This window comes from Cricetulus griseus, chromosome 5 (genome assembly GCF_003668045.3).
Source record: "Cricetulus griseus strain 17A/GY chromosome 5, alternate assembly CriGri-PICRH-1.0, whole genome shotgun sequence".
Lineage (NCBI taxonomy): Eukaryota > Metazoa > Chordata > Mammalia > Rodentia > Cricetidae > Cricetulus > Cricetulus griseus.
The window spans coordinates 73,223,869-73,240,557 of record NC_048598.1 but is presented as its reverse complement, the minus strand read 5'-3'; the positions used below and the strand labels follow the sequence as shown (position 1 = coordinate 73,240,557).

Below are 16,689 nucleotides of genomic sequence, written 5' to 3'. Positions count from 1 at the left end.
GAGATTTGTTCACTATCCAGGACACAAAGAAGATTTATGTGCATGTCTCTATAATCCTGTAATAAAATTCTCTGCAAAGTATTGATGGGGATGAAGAAGAAAGTCATTGACATCTGACCTCAGTCACCATAGTCTGACTTTTCTCACATGAAGAGTTTGGAGTGATGGAGGCATCAAAAGGAGCTCACCTCTATACACAAGCAGCTCTGTGACATTCTGAACTCATGGTCCACATATCATAAAAGCAGATGGAGACATTGTTTCTTCTTTTTCTGAGATTTATTTGTGTTCCTGTGTGTGTGTGTGTGTGTGTGTGTGTGTGTGTGTGTGTGTGTGTGTGTGTATACATGTTGACATCCATTCCCTTGGTACTACCCATCTATTTTTGGGTGCTTAGCTTTTTAAGTTTCTTTTTACATGGTCTCTCACCTAGGGCTTCCCTGATGTGTCCCAAGCACATACCTGGCTCCACCTTGCCAGTTCTGTGAGTTCAATACAATGCCATTCATGAAAAGATATTTAAATAACTAAGTTATAGGGATGCTGGAGATTTAATTCATTACTCCATGGTCACATGGCAGGCACTTTATTGAGTGAGTCATCTCCCCAACTGTAGCTTACTGCTCTGAAACAAGGTTTTGATTAGACCTTAAATTTCATTGAACTAACTGGTCCATACCAGTAATACTTTCAACAAAAAAAGAAAATACTGTACACAAAGATAATTGTAACTGGTCTGAGAAAGGTATCATAAGGATTCTCAGCTCTAATTGAGAAGCATTTAAGGAGGAGAAAGAGAAACATTGAAAGTATTAAAATTATAGGCTCCCTGAAATTTTGCCTAGGCACAAAAGGTGAGTGGACATGCTATATGTACATTTGCATAACTGATAAAGTGAAAACTGCAAGCTTGTCTGGAGCTTGGAGATGATGTAGACCTGGTAGACCTGAGAACTTAGACATCATCTCAGATGACTGAGCTGGTGTAGGAGAATACTAGACACTGGGTTTCCAATGGGCCTGGGTTTGAATTTTGGACTTGCTACTTAACAGAGGTGTATAGTATTAGGAACAATAATTTAAATTCTCTGTAACTCACAGTTCTCAACCTCAAGACACATACTTTTAGGGAATATCAAGATTATTGTGAGAATTATATGATCACTAAGTCAAAATCAGTAATTACAATAAAGTTTAATTTAATGCTAAAGGACACTAATTGGTGGTAAATGCACTAAAAACATCAGGGGAAGACAAAGGCCCTTCCCCAACATAAGTATGTCAAAAACTTACTTGAGATCTTAGAAGATGGTTTGGTGGTAAAGTGCTTGACTTAAAATAAGAGAACCTGATTTGGTTTCCAGAACCCACACTTAAAGGCCAAGTATGGTGATAAAGGCTTGCAATGGAAGGACTAGCAAGCCAGAGACAGGCATTTACAGCTCATCAGCCATGATTACTTAGCTAGTTCTGGATCACTGAGAGGTCCAGTTTGAAAAATATCAAGGTTGGTGGCAACAGTGAAAGTTGTTTTCTGGCTTCCATACACATGCATAAACACAGGTGTGGGCGCCCAAAATAACACACAGAGTCTTATATTAATTACAATGCTGCTGGCCAATGACTAGGATTTCTTATCTGCTATCTCTGTCTTAGTATCAACCATAATTATTAATCTACATATTTTATAAAGACTTATCTAATACAGGACACTGGCAGCATGAGTCCTCTCTTGTCGGGCTCACATGGCAGCTTCCAGAGAAAAGAGGGGAGGAAGAGAATGATTTCCTGCTTATATTCTTAGTCTGCTTGCTATGTCACTTCCTGCCTGGATCACAAGACTTCTCTTTACTACATTTCCCAGGATCCTTATGGACTCCTAGTCCCACTTATCTTGGCCAACAGTACTTTATTTATCAACCAATAAGGCAAACATATACACAAGGGCTTTCCCCATCAATAGACACTCTCACATACAAGAGCATCTATAAAGGCAGGGTTTAAATGAGTCCAACAGACCCAAAATAAATGATAATTAGGTATTTATTCGGGAAACACTAACACAGACAAGAATAAATAACAGCCACAGTCTTGCTGCTCTAGAAGATGCAGTCTCTGCCCTTCTGATGCTCTCCACAACCCAATGCTAACCATCCCCTCCTCTACCTTATGAGTCATGTCTGCTGAAAGGGTGTGACCACCACCACAAGTTCACTGGCAAGGCAAGATGCCAACACAGGCACACACACAGACAACCCACACACACACAACATGACAGATGCATAGAAAAAAGAAAAACTGACGAAATAGTAAGTATTATATTAAATTACATTCCTTGCTTAGAATGGAATGTTCAGAATACAAGGTATTGGTGCTAACCTTAGTATTAGTCCTTAAAATACATTGTTATTTATTTATTTATTTATTTATTTATTTATTTATTTATTTTGTATATTGGGTATCTTGTTCTTACATGTGTGTACCATGTGCATGCAGGGACCAGAAGAAAACATCAAATAATTTGGAATTAAGGACAGTTGTCATCCAACACATGGGTGCCAGATCATCTGTTGGAGCAGCCATTGCTCTTAATTGCTGAACCATCTCTCAGAATTCCAGGGCTTTTTTTTTTTTCAAAGCAGCCCTAAATGCATTGGTCATCTGCCTCTTTCTCTCTTAGTAGCAATTCTGTGCATCAGTCATTCCCCACTGCTGTAGGAAAACTGAAGCTTTTCTTACCATTCCTCTGTGTCTGCATCACAATTGCAAAAGTGTCGAATGTCCAGGCAACTCTCCTCTAGTCCACATCCACACTGCTGGACACCAGGAACAGAGCCTCCCCAGTAAGGATGCTTTTCATTGGACCTCCCAATCCACCAGGTAAATGGGGCTCCATCTGAAAGACAAGATGTTTCATAAGTCAGGAGTGCAAGCTGAGACAGTACAGAGGGGCTCACTGCGGTATGTGTGTGGTTGGGTTGGGGGGAGTGGGTGTGTGGATGAGGGTGGATGTTGGTGGTGTACATGTATAGTCCCCCCCTGCCCCCTCTTTCTTATTTTCTGGCTTACATTTTCTCTTTCCTCTTAATCTCTCTCATTTCTCAATATATATATATATATATATATATATATATATATATGCATGGAGTTGTTCATGTGTAAAAATATTTTCATTAAAAGACATAAGTAAATATAGATGAATGACACATTAAAAGTCAGGGACATAAACTCAAATTGATAAAAATTTAGACAATAATACAACTTAGTTGGATCAGCTTAAAACATCTAAAACTATATTTTCAAGTTTAACAATGCAAAATTTGCAGTTCATATAACACATAGTAGAATGACTTGACATACTTTTAAGCAAAAGAAAGTGAAATTTTTAGCATTTAGAATTCCTTCCTTATAAAAAAAAGTTTTTAAAAAGTCCCTTTAAGTGGGTCAGTGCCAGATGTGATTTTCAATGACTGGTTACATCTGAGTGCTATTGCACTAACAATCAGTGGCATTAAAAAGAAAACTTAACTTTTACAAACACAGACTCAAAGGAATAATTTATTTGGATATTATTTGAATGCCAAGAAATTTATTTCAATACACAGAGGGATGAATTCACATATCCTTCATGAAAAAGTAGAAAAAAAAAAACACTATAGTGAAGTCAAAACTAGAAAAATTAGCTGTATATTCCCTTTCCTGATTTGTGTGTCATTTCTCTTGCATCTGTTCTTCAGAATCACCTTAATCACCCACCATTATTCTCTCTTGGTCTTCTTTATAAAATTGAATCAACTTTTAGGCAAACAACACACACACACACACACACACACACACACACACACACACACACACACACACAACACACACAGACACACATACTCACACACACACACACACACACACACACACACACACACACACACACACGCCTCCCTATATATGTGGGTAGAATGAGTTCCCATTGAAATTATCCAATACAAAAAAAAAAACCCACACTAAGTGCCAATATTGCCAATCCTGTCTTCTTTTTGATAGATATCAAAGAGGGTGGAAATAAAATGTAAGCACATGTGAAAGGGATCCTGACCCATTGATTTGCCTCAATATGAGAAGCAAAATGACCTCCTTGCTGATCAAAAGAAGTTATGATCTTTCAAGTTCATAGACTTAAAAGGAAGAGAGTCTCTGAAGATCATATCCTGGAGATCTTCAGTGAATTATGATTCACTGAGGAGGATGGGGGAAAAAGAATCTCAGGGTCCCGATTTCATTATCTTTCTACTGTTTTTAAAGCTTGGGAATACCACAGTAGCTAAAGCTGCCATTCAGAAGATGATAGTACATCCCAAACAAGAGCAGGCACAGATATGGGACCCTGGACACCATTGGCTGAAGGCACCAGACCTGGCTTCTATTGGCTGTCTTCCTTTGGCTTGGCAAATGCCAGATACTTAATATTTAAAACAATAACAAATTATAGGCTCTTTTATTCATCTTTGAGATACAAAATTCTACTGGAGGCTGGGAAGCAGTTCAATGGGTTAGAGCACTGTGCCTGCCTAGAACGAAAGAAGCCCTAGGTTGGATTCCCAGCCGCATACACAAAACTAGGTATAGTTGTGCAGGCCTGTAATCCCGGCACTAAGGATGTGGAGACAAGAGGACCAAAAGTTCACAATAGTGTCTAGTTACTCAACAAGTCAGATGCCAGCCTGGACTACAAAAGATACTGCCTCAAAGCAAATCAAACAATAATTATAATTGTAAAGCAGTGGCAAATTTTAGTTTGTGCATGCTATAATATGGGACGTTTACAAAAATAGGATGTCATTGATTAGGGAAACCCTTACTTTCATACCGTCACTATCTACATATACAAAGTATTCCACTTCCTCCTAATTGTTCACACAGCTGACTTCTCCTGGAAGTCTTTGAGGCAAATAGGCAGAGAGAAGCCAGTAAGAAACCCAATGATATAAGACATGACAAAAATGGGGAAAGGTCTTTATGAAATGGGGGAAAAGCATAGTCATTCTGAGGGGCTGCTTCACTCTCAGAGCTGAAAATGTCCGCCTACATCCCACCATCATGTCTGGCTTAATTTCTACACCCCCTGCAGTACTGTCTTCCTCCTTAGAATTCTGCCTGTGGATGATTGCTAACTAGGACCCTTCTCTTAAGGCTTTTCCTAAATGACAAAAACATCTCCCTCTAAAATTCAGATTAATTGCCTTCCTCCCAAATCCTTGGCTACAAGCCATACTCAAGTGGCCTGAAGAGCTGACAGGTTATTTTATTTTAACTGCATACAAATAAAAGAAAAGGAAGAAAAATATTTAAATATATGCATATTTAAATATAAGTATGAAAGCTGAAGGTTAATTTTTTGTTTTTCTTTTTTTATTCCAGATAGCATATCTTTATTTTTTCATCATTGTAAAGTAATAGAAAGAAGAAAAAATGAGGAAACTGAGAACCACAAACAATATGTGGTTTGCCTTAATTCACAACTCTTTCATAGTCAAGGAAATGATCTACACTTTAACGACAAATTTTGGCCTTTGGAGACATTTCTTTTATCTTCTATTGACAGAAAAGTGCTCCATCGGCAAAGGAACGAAATATTGTTATTTATTTTTAAAATAGTGAGTTGTTGTCCAAACATGACACATTTGATCTATTTTGGACACTATTCTAAGGACTATATCATCAGAGATAAATCACAGAACATAATCAAAGCAAAGAAACAAACAAAGCATGCCTCTGAGTTCATATTGATAACAGGGAAAATATATAAAAATACAAATTTCAGGCTGAGGAGAGACTTTAGACAATCAAGTGCTAGCCTTGTAAATTAAGGACTTGAGCTCTACCCCCAGAATCAGCATGACAAAAGAAGAAAGAAAAAGAAAGAAAAAATTCAGACACAGTGTTCCTCCCTTGTGATCCCAGTGTTGGGAAGGTGGTATAGACAAATGGATGTCTGGACTCCATGGCTAACTAGCCTAGACTACACAGAGTGAAAGTCCAGTGAGAAAATATGTTGGCAGGCTCCTAGAAATAACACCCAACATTATTCTCTGGCTTCCACATGCAAGTACACATTCATGTACATGTACACATACACAAAAAGAAATAGATCCCTGTTTGTCTGTGTGTGTATGAGGGGAGAATTAGGAGGATGACAGGGAAAAAGGGCAAAGGAAGAGACGGAACAAGAAAAAGAATGGAAGGAAGAAAGGAAGATGAGAAAAGGGAGAGGAATATTAGTCCATAGCCATATCTTCTTGAACTGTTGAAGAACAATATTGTATCTTCATTCCAAACATCACAGAAGATCAACTTCAGAAGTTTTAGTAATTATTAAGCTATACCATGCTGCTCCTAAGGTTCCCTTGGTGAGTGTGAATATGCTATTTTCAGAGGAATGGCTTAAGGAGAGAAGAAAAGTTGATATATGTATGCTTCTATGCACATTCACTTGTGTGCAGGCAGAGGCCAGAGATAAGTGCCCAGCGTCTTCCTCAACTGTGCTCTACCTTATTTCTTTTTCTTTTCTTTTTTATTTAAGACAGGGTTTCTCTGTGGCTTTGGAGGCTGTCCTGGACCTAGCTCTTGTAGACCAGGCTAGTCTAGAACTCACAGAGATCCACCTGCCTTCTAGGTGCCACCACTGTCCAGCTCTGCCTTATTTCCTAAGACAGGATCTCTCTTTGAACCTGGAATATATCGATGAAATTAGACTAGTTGACCAGGATGCTAAAAGGATCTTCTGGTCTCTATTTCCCTAAAACTGGGGCTGCAGATACCCCAGAGGATACTCTGCATTACACCACCACATCTGGCCTTTGCTTTTTCTTTATTATTAATGTGAGTTCTGAGCATTGAACTCAGGTCCTCCTAATTGCAACACAAACACTTAACCCACCTCCCCCTTCGGAAAACAATCCCTTGAATAGAATAATTAGGCATGAGCATATTTTGTGCAGGTTTGGGTCAATTATGATTTCCCTGCTACAAGAAATCCACTTGAAGTCATGGATCAGCCTCTTTGCACAATTAGGGTTTAATGAACAGAATTCAAATTGGAAATGCTCTTGAATTTTGAATTGTTAAAGTTTAAATGACAGTAAACACACAGCCTCTCAATGATGCTGCACATGAGCCAGGACAGGTTAGCTGCATCTTCTTCCAGGAGCAGTGCCAGTGGCTCACCAGCAAGCTGAGCAAGGAGGTAGGGAGCTCTAGAGTTAGGAGACCTTCTGTGCTGAGCTGTTGCTGCCACTTTTATTTTGTTTTGTCTCACAATCTTCAGAGAATTGGTTTTCTTTTTCCTACTTTTAATTTTAATTAAGGTATCATTACATCATTTCCTCACTGCCTTTTCTTTCTCAATCCCCTACCATGTCCTATTTCTCCAATTCCTCCCTTTTACATTGCTAGTCCAATTATTTTTATTAAATATATATGCATAAATATATAAATGCAACCTGCTGAGTCTATTTATTGTTGCTTGTTTTCATATGGTTTCTGGCTGACCACTTGGTTTTGGAAGGCCAATTAAGGGGCTCTTTCCTGGGAAGAGCTAACTCTCCCTTTCTCAGCTGTCATTATAGCTATCTGTAGCTCTTTGTCTATAAGTGGATCCCCAAGAGATTTCCCCGTCCACATTAGCACATATTTTGGCATTATCATATTTCAGGTCTTGTTTGAGCAGCCCCATTGTTGATGGATCATGGGTGTAGCTTCCCTGTCATTCCTAGGAAAAACAATTTCACAGCCATCTTCCTCACCTTCTGGCTCTCAAAAACTTTCCCTTCTATCCTCCATGATGTTCCCTGAGCCTTAGTTGTTTTGATGTGGTACCTGGTCATAGCTTTATATTCCAGAAAGCTCAGTAAGTCAAAAGGAAGAATAAACTCTAACTTTCAACCCAGTCTTCTTTTCTGCCATGCAACCTTTACAACTACACCTATCAACTGTTTCATATAAGGTACATGCCAGTTTCTTCAATTTATATGGCCATTTTCCCTAATAATAATGGTCTCACCTCATCTTTGAGTCTTCTTTTCTTAAGATAGAGTCTTATATATCCCAGGCTGGCCTCAATCTCAGTATGTAGCCAAGGATGTCCGGGAACTCCTGATCCTTCTGTCTCAATGCTATGCCCAGTAATATGTAAAGCTGGGGATAGAACCCAGGGCTTCCTGCATGCTAGAAAAGCACCCTGCCAATTGAGCTCCACACACAGCTCTTCATCTCTGCATCTTAATGCGTCCCATTCATGTGTTTACTTAGAAGCTATTCTGGGAATACTAGAGAAACTATTCTCATGTCTAATCACTTATAACCTGATTAAGAACTGTACTCTTTCCCACAACTTCAACTCGCTGGTAGCAGCATATGCCTTTAATCCCAGCCCTCAGGAGGCAGAGGCTGGTGGATTTCTCTAAGTTTCAGACCAGCCTCTTCTACAAGAGCTAGCTTCAGGACAGCCTCCAAAGCCACAGAGAAACCCTGTCTTGCAAAATCAAAAAAAAAAAAAAAAAAGAAAGAAAGAAAAAAAATCCAATGCTTTCAATGCCTGATAAAATGGAGACAGAGGAAATCCTGACAAGTCTCTTTATGTATCATGGCAACCTAGAGACCCTGTCGCAAACATGCTAACTGTAAAAGAAAACACCCAAAAGTGTTCTTGGATATTTACACTAAAATCTTGAGGGTCTGGATCAGTCCTATGCTGGTTTACCAGCTATCAATCTGTGGTCCATTGGCTCCTCCTTGTTCAGGTCAGCTGTTTCTGTGGATATCTCCCATTTGTTCTTGACCCTTTTGCTCAGCACTGTTCCCTATCTGAAACTAGATTCCAGGAGTGTGGCTCAGTGTTTAGCTGTAGGTGTCTGCTTCTGCTTCTATGAAGGAAAATTAAATGTATGTTTTAGATTCTTTCTTGTTGTTGTGATTTAAAAAATCTCTAACATACTCAACTTAAGGGACAAAGGTTTATTTTGGATAAAAATTCCAAAGTCCATCATGAAAGACAAGACATGAAGACAGGAGCAGAAGGCTGGATGGTCACATTTTATCCACACTCAAAAAGAGATGGTAGGCTACAAACACTCAAGATCCAATTCCCATGACTTACTTATCCTATGAGACTTCACCTCATAAAGGTTCCATAATGTCACCCAAGGCACCCCCAACTGGCATGCAAGTGCTCAAACACATGAAGCCAGTGCAACATTTCATATCCAAACCAATAATCAAGAAATGAATCTCCCCTCGTATGTGTGTGTGTGTTTGTGTGTGAGTGTGTACATGTATATTTGTGCTAGACATATACATATATTTATGTATACACATGCATACAAAGTACATATGAATAATTAAATATGATGAATTATTCATAAAATAATATAAAAGCTTAAACAATCATCATGTTAATGGTTTCTCTGTTCTATGCTGTGTGTGGGTCATAGAGTCATGTATCAGTGATATAAATTTTAGAAGATTCTGGCTGGCCTGATGGTGCTCTTAACTTCTGGAGGAAGAAGAGCATGTCTTCAGCTATGAGTAACATAAAGCTGAGTGAGATAAGCATCCAACTACAACTCAGAGCAAGACACTGGCATTTTCCTAAGAACCCCAAAGAAAATCTCAGGAAAACAGTGGTGCTTGCCTATAGGTTACATGGTGAGAAATTCCTCCACCTCTGTCCTGGAGATGGAAGCACTTGTGTGGGTAAGGACCTCAAGAAAAGCGATCTGACTGCAGTGTCTTTAGAGGAAAAAAGCTCTACATACACTAAGCATTGTCTGTCACCGACTGCAGCTGGAGTGTGTGGCATAGAAAATAAGAAAACCACTAACATTCTAAGGCCAAATAATTTCTTTCTCTTTGTAAACACTGTGAAGTCAGCTATGCAATGATACAGGAAAAATATAGACACACAGTAGGGCTGGAGATATGGCTCAGTCAGCAAAATAACTTTGTGAACAAGCAAAAGGACCAGCCCTTTTTACAAAAGCCAGGGAAGGCAGCATGTCTGTAATCCTAGCATCAGACAGAGCCAGGCCCCAGTGCCCACCTGCCAGCCAGAATAAGGGAATCAGTGAGCTCTAATGACAGATCCTGTTGCAAAACTATTGGTGGAGAGGAGAGTGGCTGTGGAAGGCAGCCAACATCAGTCTCTGTGCCCACATGAATGTGTACCTTCCTATACGTGTACACCCTCACCCACACACACATGCACACACACACACACACACACACACACACACACACAAAGACATTCTATACACCCCTTCTTTATATACAGCTTACACACACACAAACACGCACATGCACACGCACACACACATACACACACACACACACACACTCTCTCTCTCTCTCTCTCTCTCTCTCTCTCAAAGACACCCCTTCTTTATATACAGCCTATCATTTCCAGGAAAGAAAATACAACTAACATTTAGTTAGAGAGAAAACAACCTCATCCATATCAGAAGATAATGACAGACATTCATCAACGTCCATCCCATCCTTCCTGCTTGTCAGCCAGGATGATTAAATCAGAGAATACACTTAATAGTGTGATTAAGGGCTACTCAGCCACAGCAGGAATTAACATTTCCATAATGTTGTTCATTGTTCTCTTTCCTGCTTATTCAGCTGAAGTGAACCCAAAAGGGAGAGGGGGAAACAGAAATGATTAATGACACTGCAGCTCCAAATAAATGATAAACGTCTCTTTAACAAGGTTACTTAAGCCAGATCAGCCAAGGCTCGCTAGAGCACAGCACATGGTTAGAAAGGGGTAGGCAATGACCAAACTAAAATTATTCTATTTGCATTAAAATTTTATGAGGAAACAATACTAATTTTTCTTTGGAGAATTTTACTTTTTCTAGAAAATGGTGGTAAAGAACATAAAGATAAAAGGATGTGTTTAAAAGTCAGATGGTAAATATGGCAGGAATTGGGCTCTGGGCCCTGGTCATCAAGCCTCTCAAAGGTGTGGTCCTATTCAGATCCCCACCCATCTTCTCCTAGACTCATCAACCTTTGAGTGAATTGGAACATTGAAAACTGTGAAAATCATAAGTAGGGTTCATTGTCTAGAAATTCTCCCATTGCTGCCTCTCAAGCAGTTGGCTTATGAGCATGTGCTACTCATGTGGCTTCAAACAGGTCCTAGGATCCCACCTCAGGTTTTCACTTGCATGGCTATCTCTTTACCCACTGAGCCATTCGCATCTCCCCAGTTTTTACCACAAAATGTCTGATATGACAAATGTTGAGGTTCCAGTTTACAAATGCAAAATACAGTAGAGCTCCCAAATCTATATCAAAGTTTGATATGAAAAAGGGGAAACCTTCATGGAGCCAAGTCACAGAGTCAGCTGTAAGGTATAGGGATGAGTACAGAATTTAACCTGTGCTGAGTGATACAGTAAAATATAACAAATGACAAAAGAGCTGGACAACCAAAATAGCTGATGTCAGTGTACTAGTGGAGGGACTGTGGCTTGCTTTAAATAAAGCAGCCAATGCCCAGGAGTGCATTTATGCTAAACTCCTGCCCATTTTGAGTACTGAAAATGCTCCAGGCAGTTTCCGGCAATGTTGGACCTTTCTTCATTCAAAATTCAGAACAACTTAAAGGCAAATACTTTAATCCCCATTTTGCATATGAGTAACAAAGATGCAGACAAAGGTAAAATCAGAAGCTTGAGGAAGATTTGGATCAAATAAATAACCTAGTTCAGTCACTATGGGCACCTTTGTGGGGTTGCCCAGTTATTATAATAAACATAAAAGCAAAATGTCAAACTCCACCATTTCTCCAGTCAAAGAATGCTTTTCTCCCATAAAATAGCATATGCATCTGGACATATGTGGGGGGTATGGGTGAGTATGTGTGTAAGGGCGGGTGGGGGGTAATGTATACCCACTCATGGAAGACAGAGGAAAAATTGTAAGATTTTTTTTTCTGTTCTTCAAATATGTTGCTCCCAGAGATCTCACTCAGGTCAACAGGCTTAGTAACAAGCCCCATCCCACTCTGCTATCTCACTAGTTCAGAAGGACTGTTTTATGAGAAAATGGTTGCTGGATCCTGAGGCTACCAAAATATGGAGCACCCTAAGTCCCTTACATAAAAATATTAGAATTATTAGAGAGCTCATATTATCATCCTCTGAAGTTCAAATCATACCCAGATTGTTTGTTATATTCAATACAAATGTAAATTTAAACTGCCATCATACAACAGTTTAGGGAATGAACACATTTTAAACCCCAAATATTTTAATGCAATTGTATTCAAACATACAATTTTGTTTCATTAAATGCAGGGTGTGTAGATATGGACAGGTGGTACACAACAGATGATTCAGATTTCTGTAAACTATTTTCCTGTATTTCCAGTAAAGACAGTAATAAAATACACACACCAATAAGACACTGCAGCAGAGGTCTTTAAACCTGTGGATCACATATCAGATATGTATATTAAGATTCATAAAAGCAAGAAAATGAGTTAAGAAGTAGTAATAAAAATAATTTTATAGTTGAGGGGCACCACAACATGAATGACTGTATTCAAGGGTCACAGCATTAGGAAGGTTGAGAACCATTGGGCTGAGGACATTTGGCTTTCATAGGTTGCATTTTTATATTATCTTGCTGCACACCAGCTCAAGCAGGAGCCTCCAACAAAAGGGAAGTCTTAGCTGCTCTTAAAAACACTCTTCACATTGGCTACATTCTATCTAAACCTTTCCTCAGGTCTTTACAGTAATTGATTCTGTTGAATGTTTGGGTTCTGAAATTAGATCACATGTCTTTCATGTTTACTAGACCTAAGAATGTACTGCAAAAAAAGCACTTCCTTATTATCTAAGGTGTGCTTATTATCCCATGCATCTACTGGATTTTTGTTTTCCTTTTGATCATATGTGTGGGTTTATGAATGAGTGATTTCGGTACCAACTGAGACAGAAGAAAATATAATTAGTTATCTGACTTGGATGCTGGGAAGCAAACGTTGTTTCTCTGCAAGGATAGCGTATGGTCTTTAGCAATGAGCCACCTTCCAGCATCTGTTTTTCTTATTTTATTTATAGACTATTTTATTAATAGACTACTATGGAGTATTTGTAGGATTTCTCTCACTCCTCACTTGAATTATGACAAAAACTTTTATGCCTTACACATAATTGTTACCCCATACACAAGATGGTGCCTAATGTGTATGTGTAATGAACAAATAGCTTGTTCCTGGGGAGACAGCTCTGGGATTAAAAGAACTTGTTTCTCTTTCAAAAGGCCTGGTTTCAAAAGGCTTCATTTGGTTTCCAGGATCTACATTCCAGCTTATAGCAATCTCTAGTTCCATGGAATTCAATACTGTCTTCTGACCTTTATAAGCATTAGGCACACAGATGATGTGCTCAAAACACGAGTAAGCATGAAATAAAAGTTTCTAACAAAGAACAGATATCAAGAAGGGGCATCAGCCCAGGATTTCCCACAAACAATAGACAATACAGAAAACAAGACATATCAGATAAAATAATGACAAAAACTTTTCTTGTGGTATTTATGTCACTTCATTGTTATTACAAAATCTCTATGTAAAATAACTTGGAAAAAGAAAGATTTGTTTTGATTCATGGTGTCTAAGTCCAAAGTCTGTTGTTTCTGTGCCTAAAGGGAATCAGAGCATCATAGCAGAAGGCCTTTTTTTGTTAGGCCTTCTCACAGTTAGCCTCTAACTCATAGAGATCTGCCTGCCTCTGTCTCACAAGTGCTGGGATTAAAGGTGTTGGCCACCACACCCCAGCTCAATACCTAAATCTTTAGGAGTATAATTCAAATCCAAAAACATAACATACAAAATACATATGAATAAAATATCTTCAGTTTGTTTGTACATGTGTGTATATGTATATGTGTGTTTATGATAGTGTGTGCGTGTGTGTGTGTGTGTGTGTGTGTGTGTGTGTGTGTGTGTGCATGTAGGCCAGAAGATAACATTGGAAATATTCTTCAGCTGTTCTCTAATTTTTGAGACATCTCACAATAAGACTGTTTACTGGCCTGTAAAACACAGCGGTGTTTCTGTCCCACTCCCTTCAGCAAGGGGGTCATACTTGTCCACCATTAAATAGTACTGTTTTTTTTGTTGTTTTAACACATTTTTATTTAAATTAAAAACAATCTTATTTTACATGCCAATCCCAATTCAGTCATGGGAGGACTGGAGTGAGAAGGATTGGGGATTGGCATAGTACTATTCTTACATGGGTCTTGGAGATGGAACTCATGTCCTCTTCTTTGTTGTAGTAAGTACTTTACAAAATGAGTCATTTTTCCAGTTCTACTATTGTCTCTTATTTTCACAGAGATTCTGTCAAAACACTGCATAATACCACAACACTGGTTCAGGGAAATTAGGTCAATAAGTATCTCTAACAATCTTCATTTTTGTACCCTATAATGGTTACAAAATAACAAAACCTCATAATATCCCTAAAAAATTTACCACGGTCAAGTCAATTGGTTGGAAAAAATGCAAATAGCAAGAGTCTTATCATCAAGAGTTCAACATATGCACATGATTTAAAAAATTAATCATTAGCTTTAATGAAAATCAGAATGAAATAAATCTGAAGTAGAATTTGAATAATATATGGAAGTCAACGAGAGAAAATGATAATATTTAGGAGATAGTACAATTTTTGGCAAACATTTATCATCAGTTCTATTATAAATATACCTGGCTATTTCTTCAGTTTTCCAATGAAGGAATCCAAATTGTATTTCCATACCATTGGTATTCAAAACAAGGCTCACATATCTTATCTCATTCAGCCATTCCAACAATGCTGAACATTTCTCCTCTCATTTTGCAGATAAAGAAATGGAAGTGTGCAAAGGAGTAGTCAATTCTTCAACCTCATGTAAGAAGCAAGGTGTGAATTCAGATTTTATGACTGGAAACTTCAGTAATACTTTTTTAAAATTATGTCAAACCACTCCTGTCATAGGCAGAAATGAAAAGACATCGTTGTTCCTCACAAAAATTGTTCTTGAACCAATATTATAATCATTACTTTGGCAAAGCTGTAGATATTTATTGAGCATAAAGCCTCAGATCCCTTAGGGATTCTCTTAAGTACATATGGTCTCCTCAGTGATCCTGGTCTGTCTACGTAATAAAAACCTGACAAGGAAACAAAAGATTTTTGCACAGAGAAATATTCTAATAATCATCCTAGTTGTTAAGAAATCAAATTTGCCTAAACATGTATAACATTTTTCTACAAAATTTCATTCTGATGTTGAACAAAACATTTTAAATGAAGGGATGATAGGCTATAAAGATTGGGTAGACTCTTCATTTAGTTTTGCCAAATCACAAATAAAGTATTTGGAATATTTCTACCCCCAGGCTTCCTCTGGGAAAGCATATCCTAATTTCTTGACCTTTTTACCAAAATTAAGAACCCACCAAATCCATGTATGCTTCAAATGTGTGCTTGATTATGAGCCCATCCACCTGAAAATGGGAAACACCCGCAGACAACAGTGACCTACCTATGATCAGAATTATATATCTAAATGTGTGAAATATATAAAACAATTTTAAATATCTAAAACTAAAACAACAAAAATATGAATTGTTTTCTCAGGGTGGCTACGAAATGCTTATTATGTAACCAGGATCCAGCTGAACCCTTTCTATAGAAATCCAAGCTTGTTGCTTCTGGAAATGTAACCTATGATCTCTTGACTTAGAATATTCTGGAATGCTTGTAAGAGCACAGGTGAAGGAGCTGTCTAAGATACTAAGAATGTGGACATCTTAATTTTATGATTTTAATCAAAGTACACTGACATTTCACCAACATTTTACATGGTAAATATTTATAATCATTGGTTTCTAGGTTTGAACCTTCTATAAATTTTTAAAGTTTTCTCCTGAACATTTTTATTTCTTTGTTGAGAATTTTTTCATTTGTATATGTTTATAGCTATATACAATGCATATATAAACAATGTGTTGCAGGTGAGCACTTTTATACAGAAGTTCACATTGAGTGTCTTCCTGGATCATATTCCATCTTATGCTTTGAGACACTATCTAACACTGAGATGAAAGCTTTAAGTTTGGCTCAAAAGTCTGGCCAGCATGCTCTGGCAATCCTCCTCCTGGTGTTAGGATTATAGGTTTACACTACTATGGATTATACTATGAGGCTTACATTACTATGCCCACCTGGGAAGCAAAAACTTGGGGCCTTGCACTTCTAAGGCAGACACTTTAGTGATTGAGCTTTCTCAACAGCCCACATTTATTTGTAGTGTTTCTATAAATTTAATTTTTAAAATGACAAATGCAATGACATCCCTGATTGATCACGTGTGTGTGTGTGTGTGTGTGTGTGTGTGTGTGTGTGTGTGTGTGTAGCCTATATAGCTGATCTCCAAAGGAAAACAACAAAATTATTATCAGGTATCCTGTAGCCAGCAGAGGTGATTGCGCAATGAAAACAGGCATATCTGTAGATAACCTGCAGCAGAATCCCCCCAAGAAGTAACAGAAGTGTGCATTAGAGTAATTTCTCACTCCTCTACTATCATGAAAGCTACCACGACTGTCATAAAAACAAATGAGCA

The 16,689-nt window shown here is 38.2% G+C and overlaps 1 protein-coding gene across 3 annotated transcripts in view; it reads right to left on the bottom strand.

Moving 5' to 3' along the window:
* Cntnap5 (contactin associated protein family member 5) overlaps positions 1-16,689 on the bottom strand; it is an 897,862-nt gene that overhangs the window by 157,757 nt on the left and 723,416 nt on the right. For 2 of the 3 annotated variants that reach the window (XM_035445443.1, XM_035445444.1), the window contains exon 14: positions 2,740-2,896. In XM_035445443.1, the coding sequence (XP_035301334.1) occupies positions 2,740-2,896 (157 nt within the window). The remainder of the gene's footprint in view (positions 1-2,739; positions 2,897-16,689) is intronic. The other variant, XM_035445445.1, reaches the window with a different exon arrangement.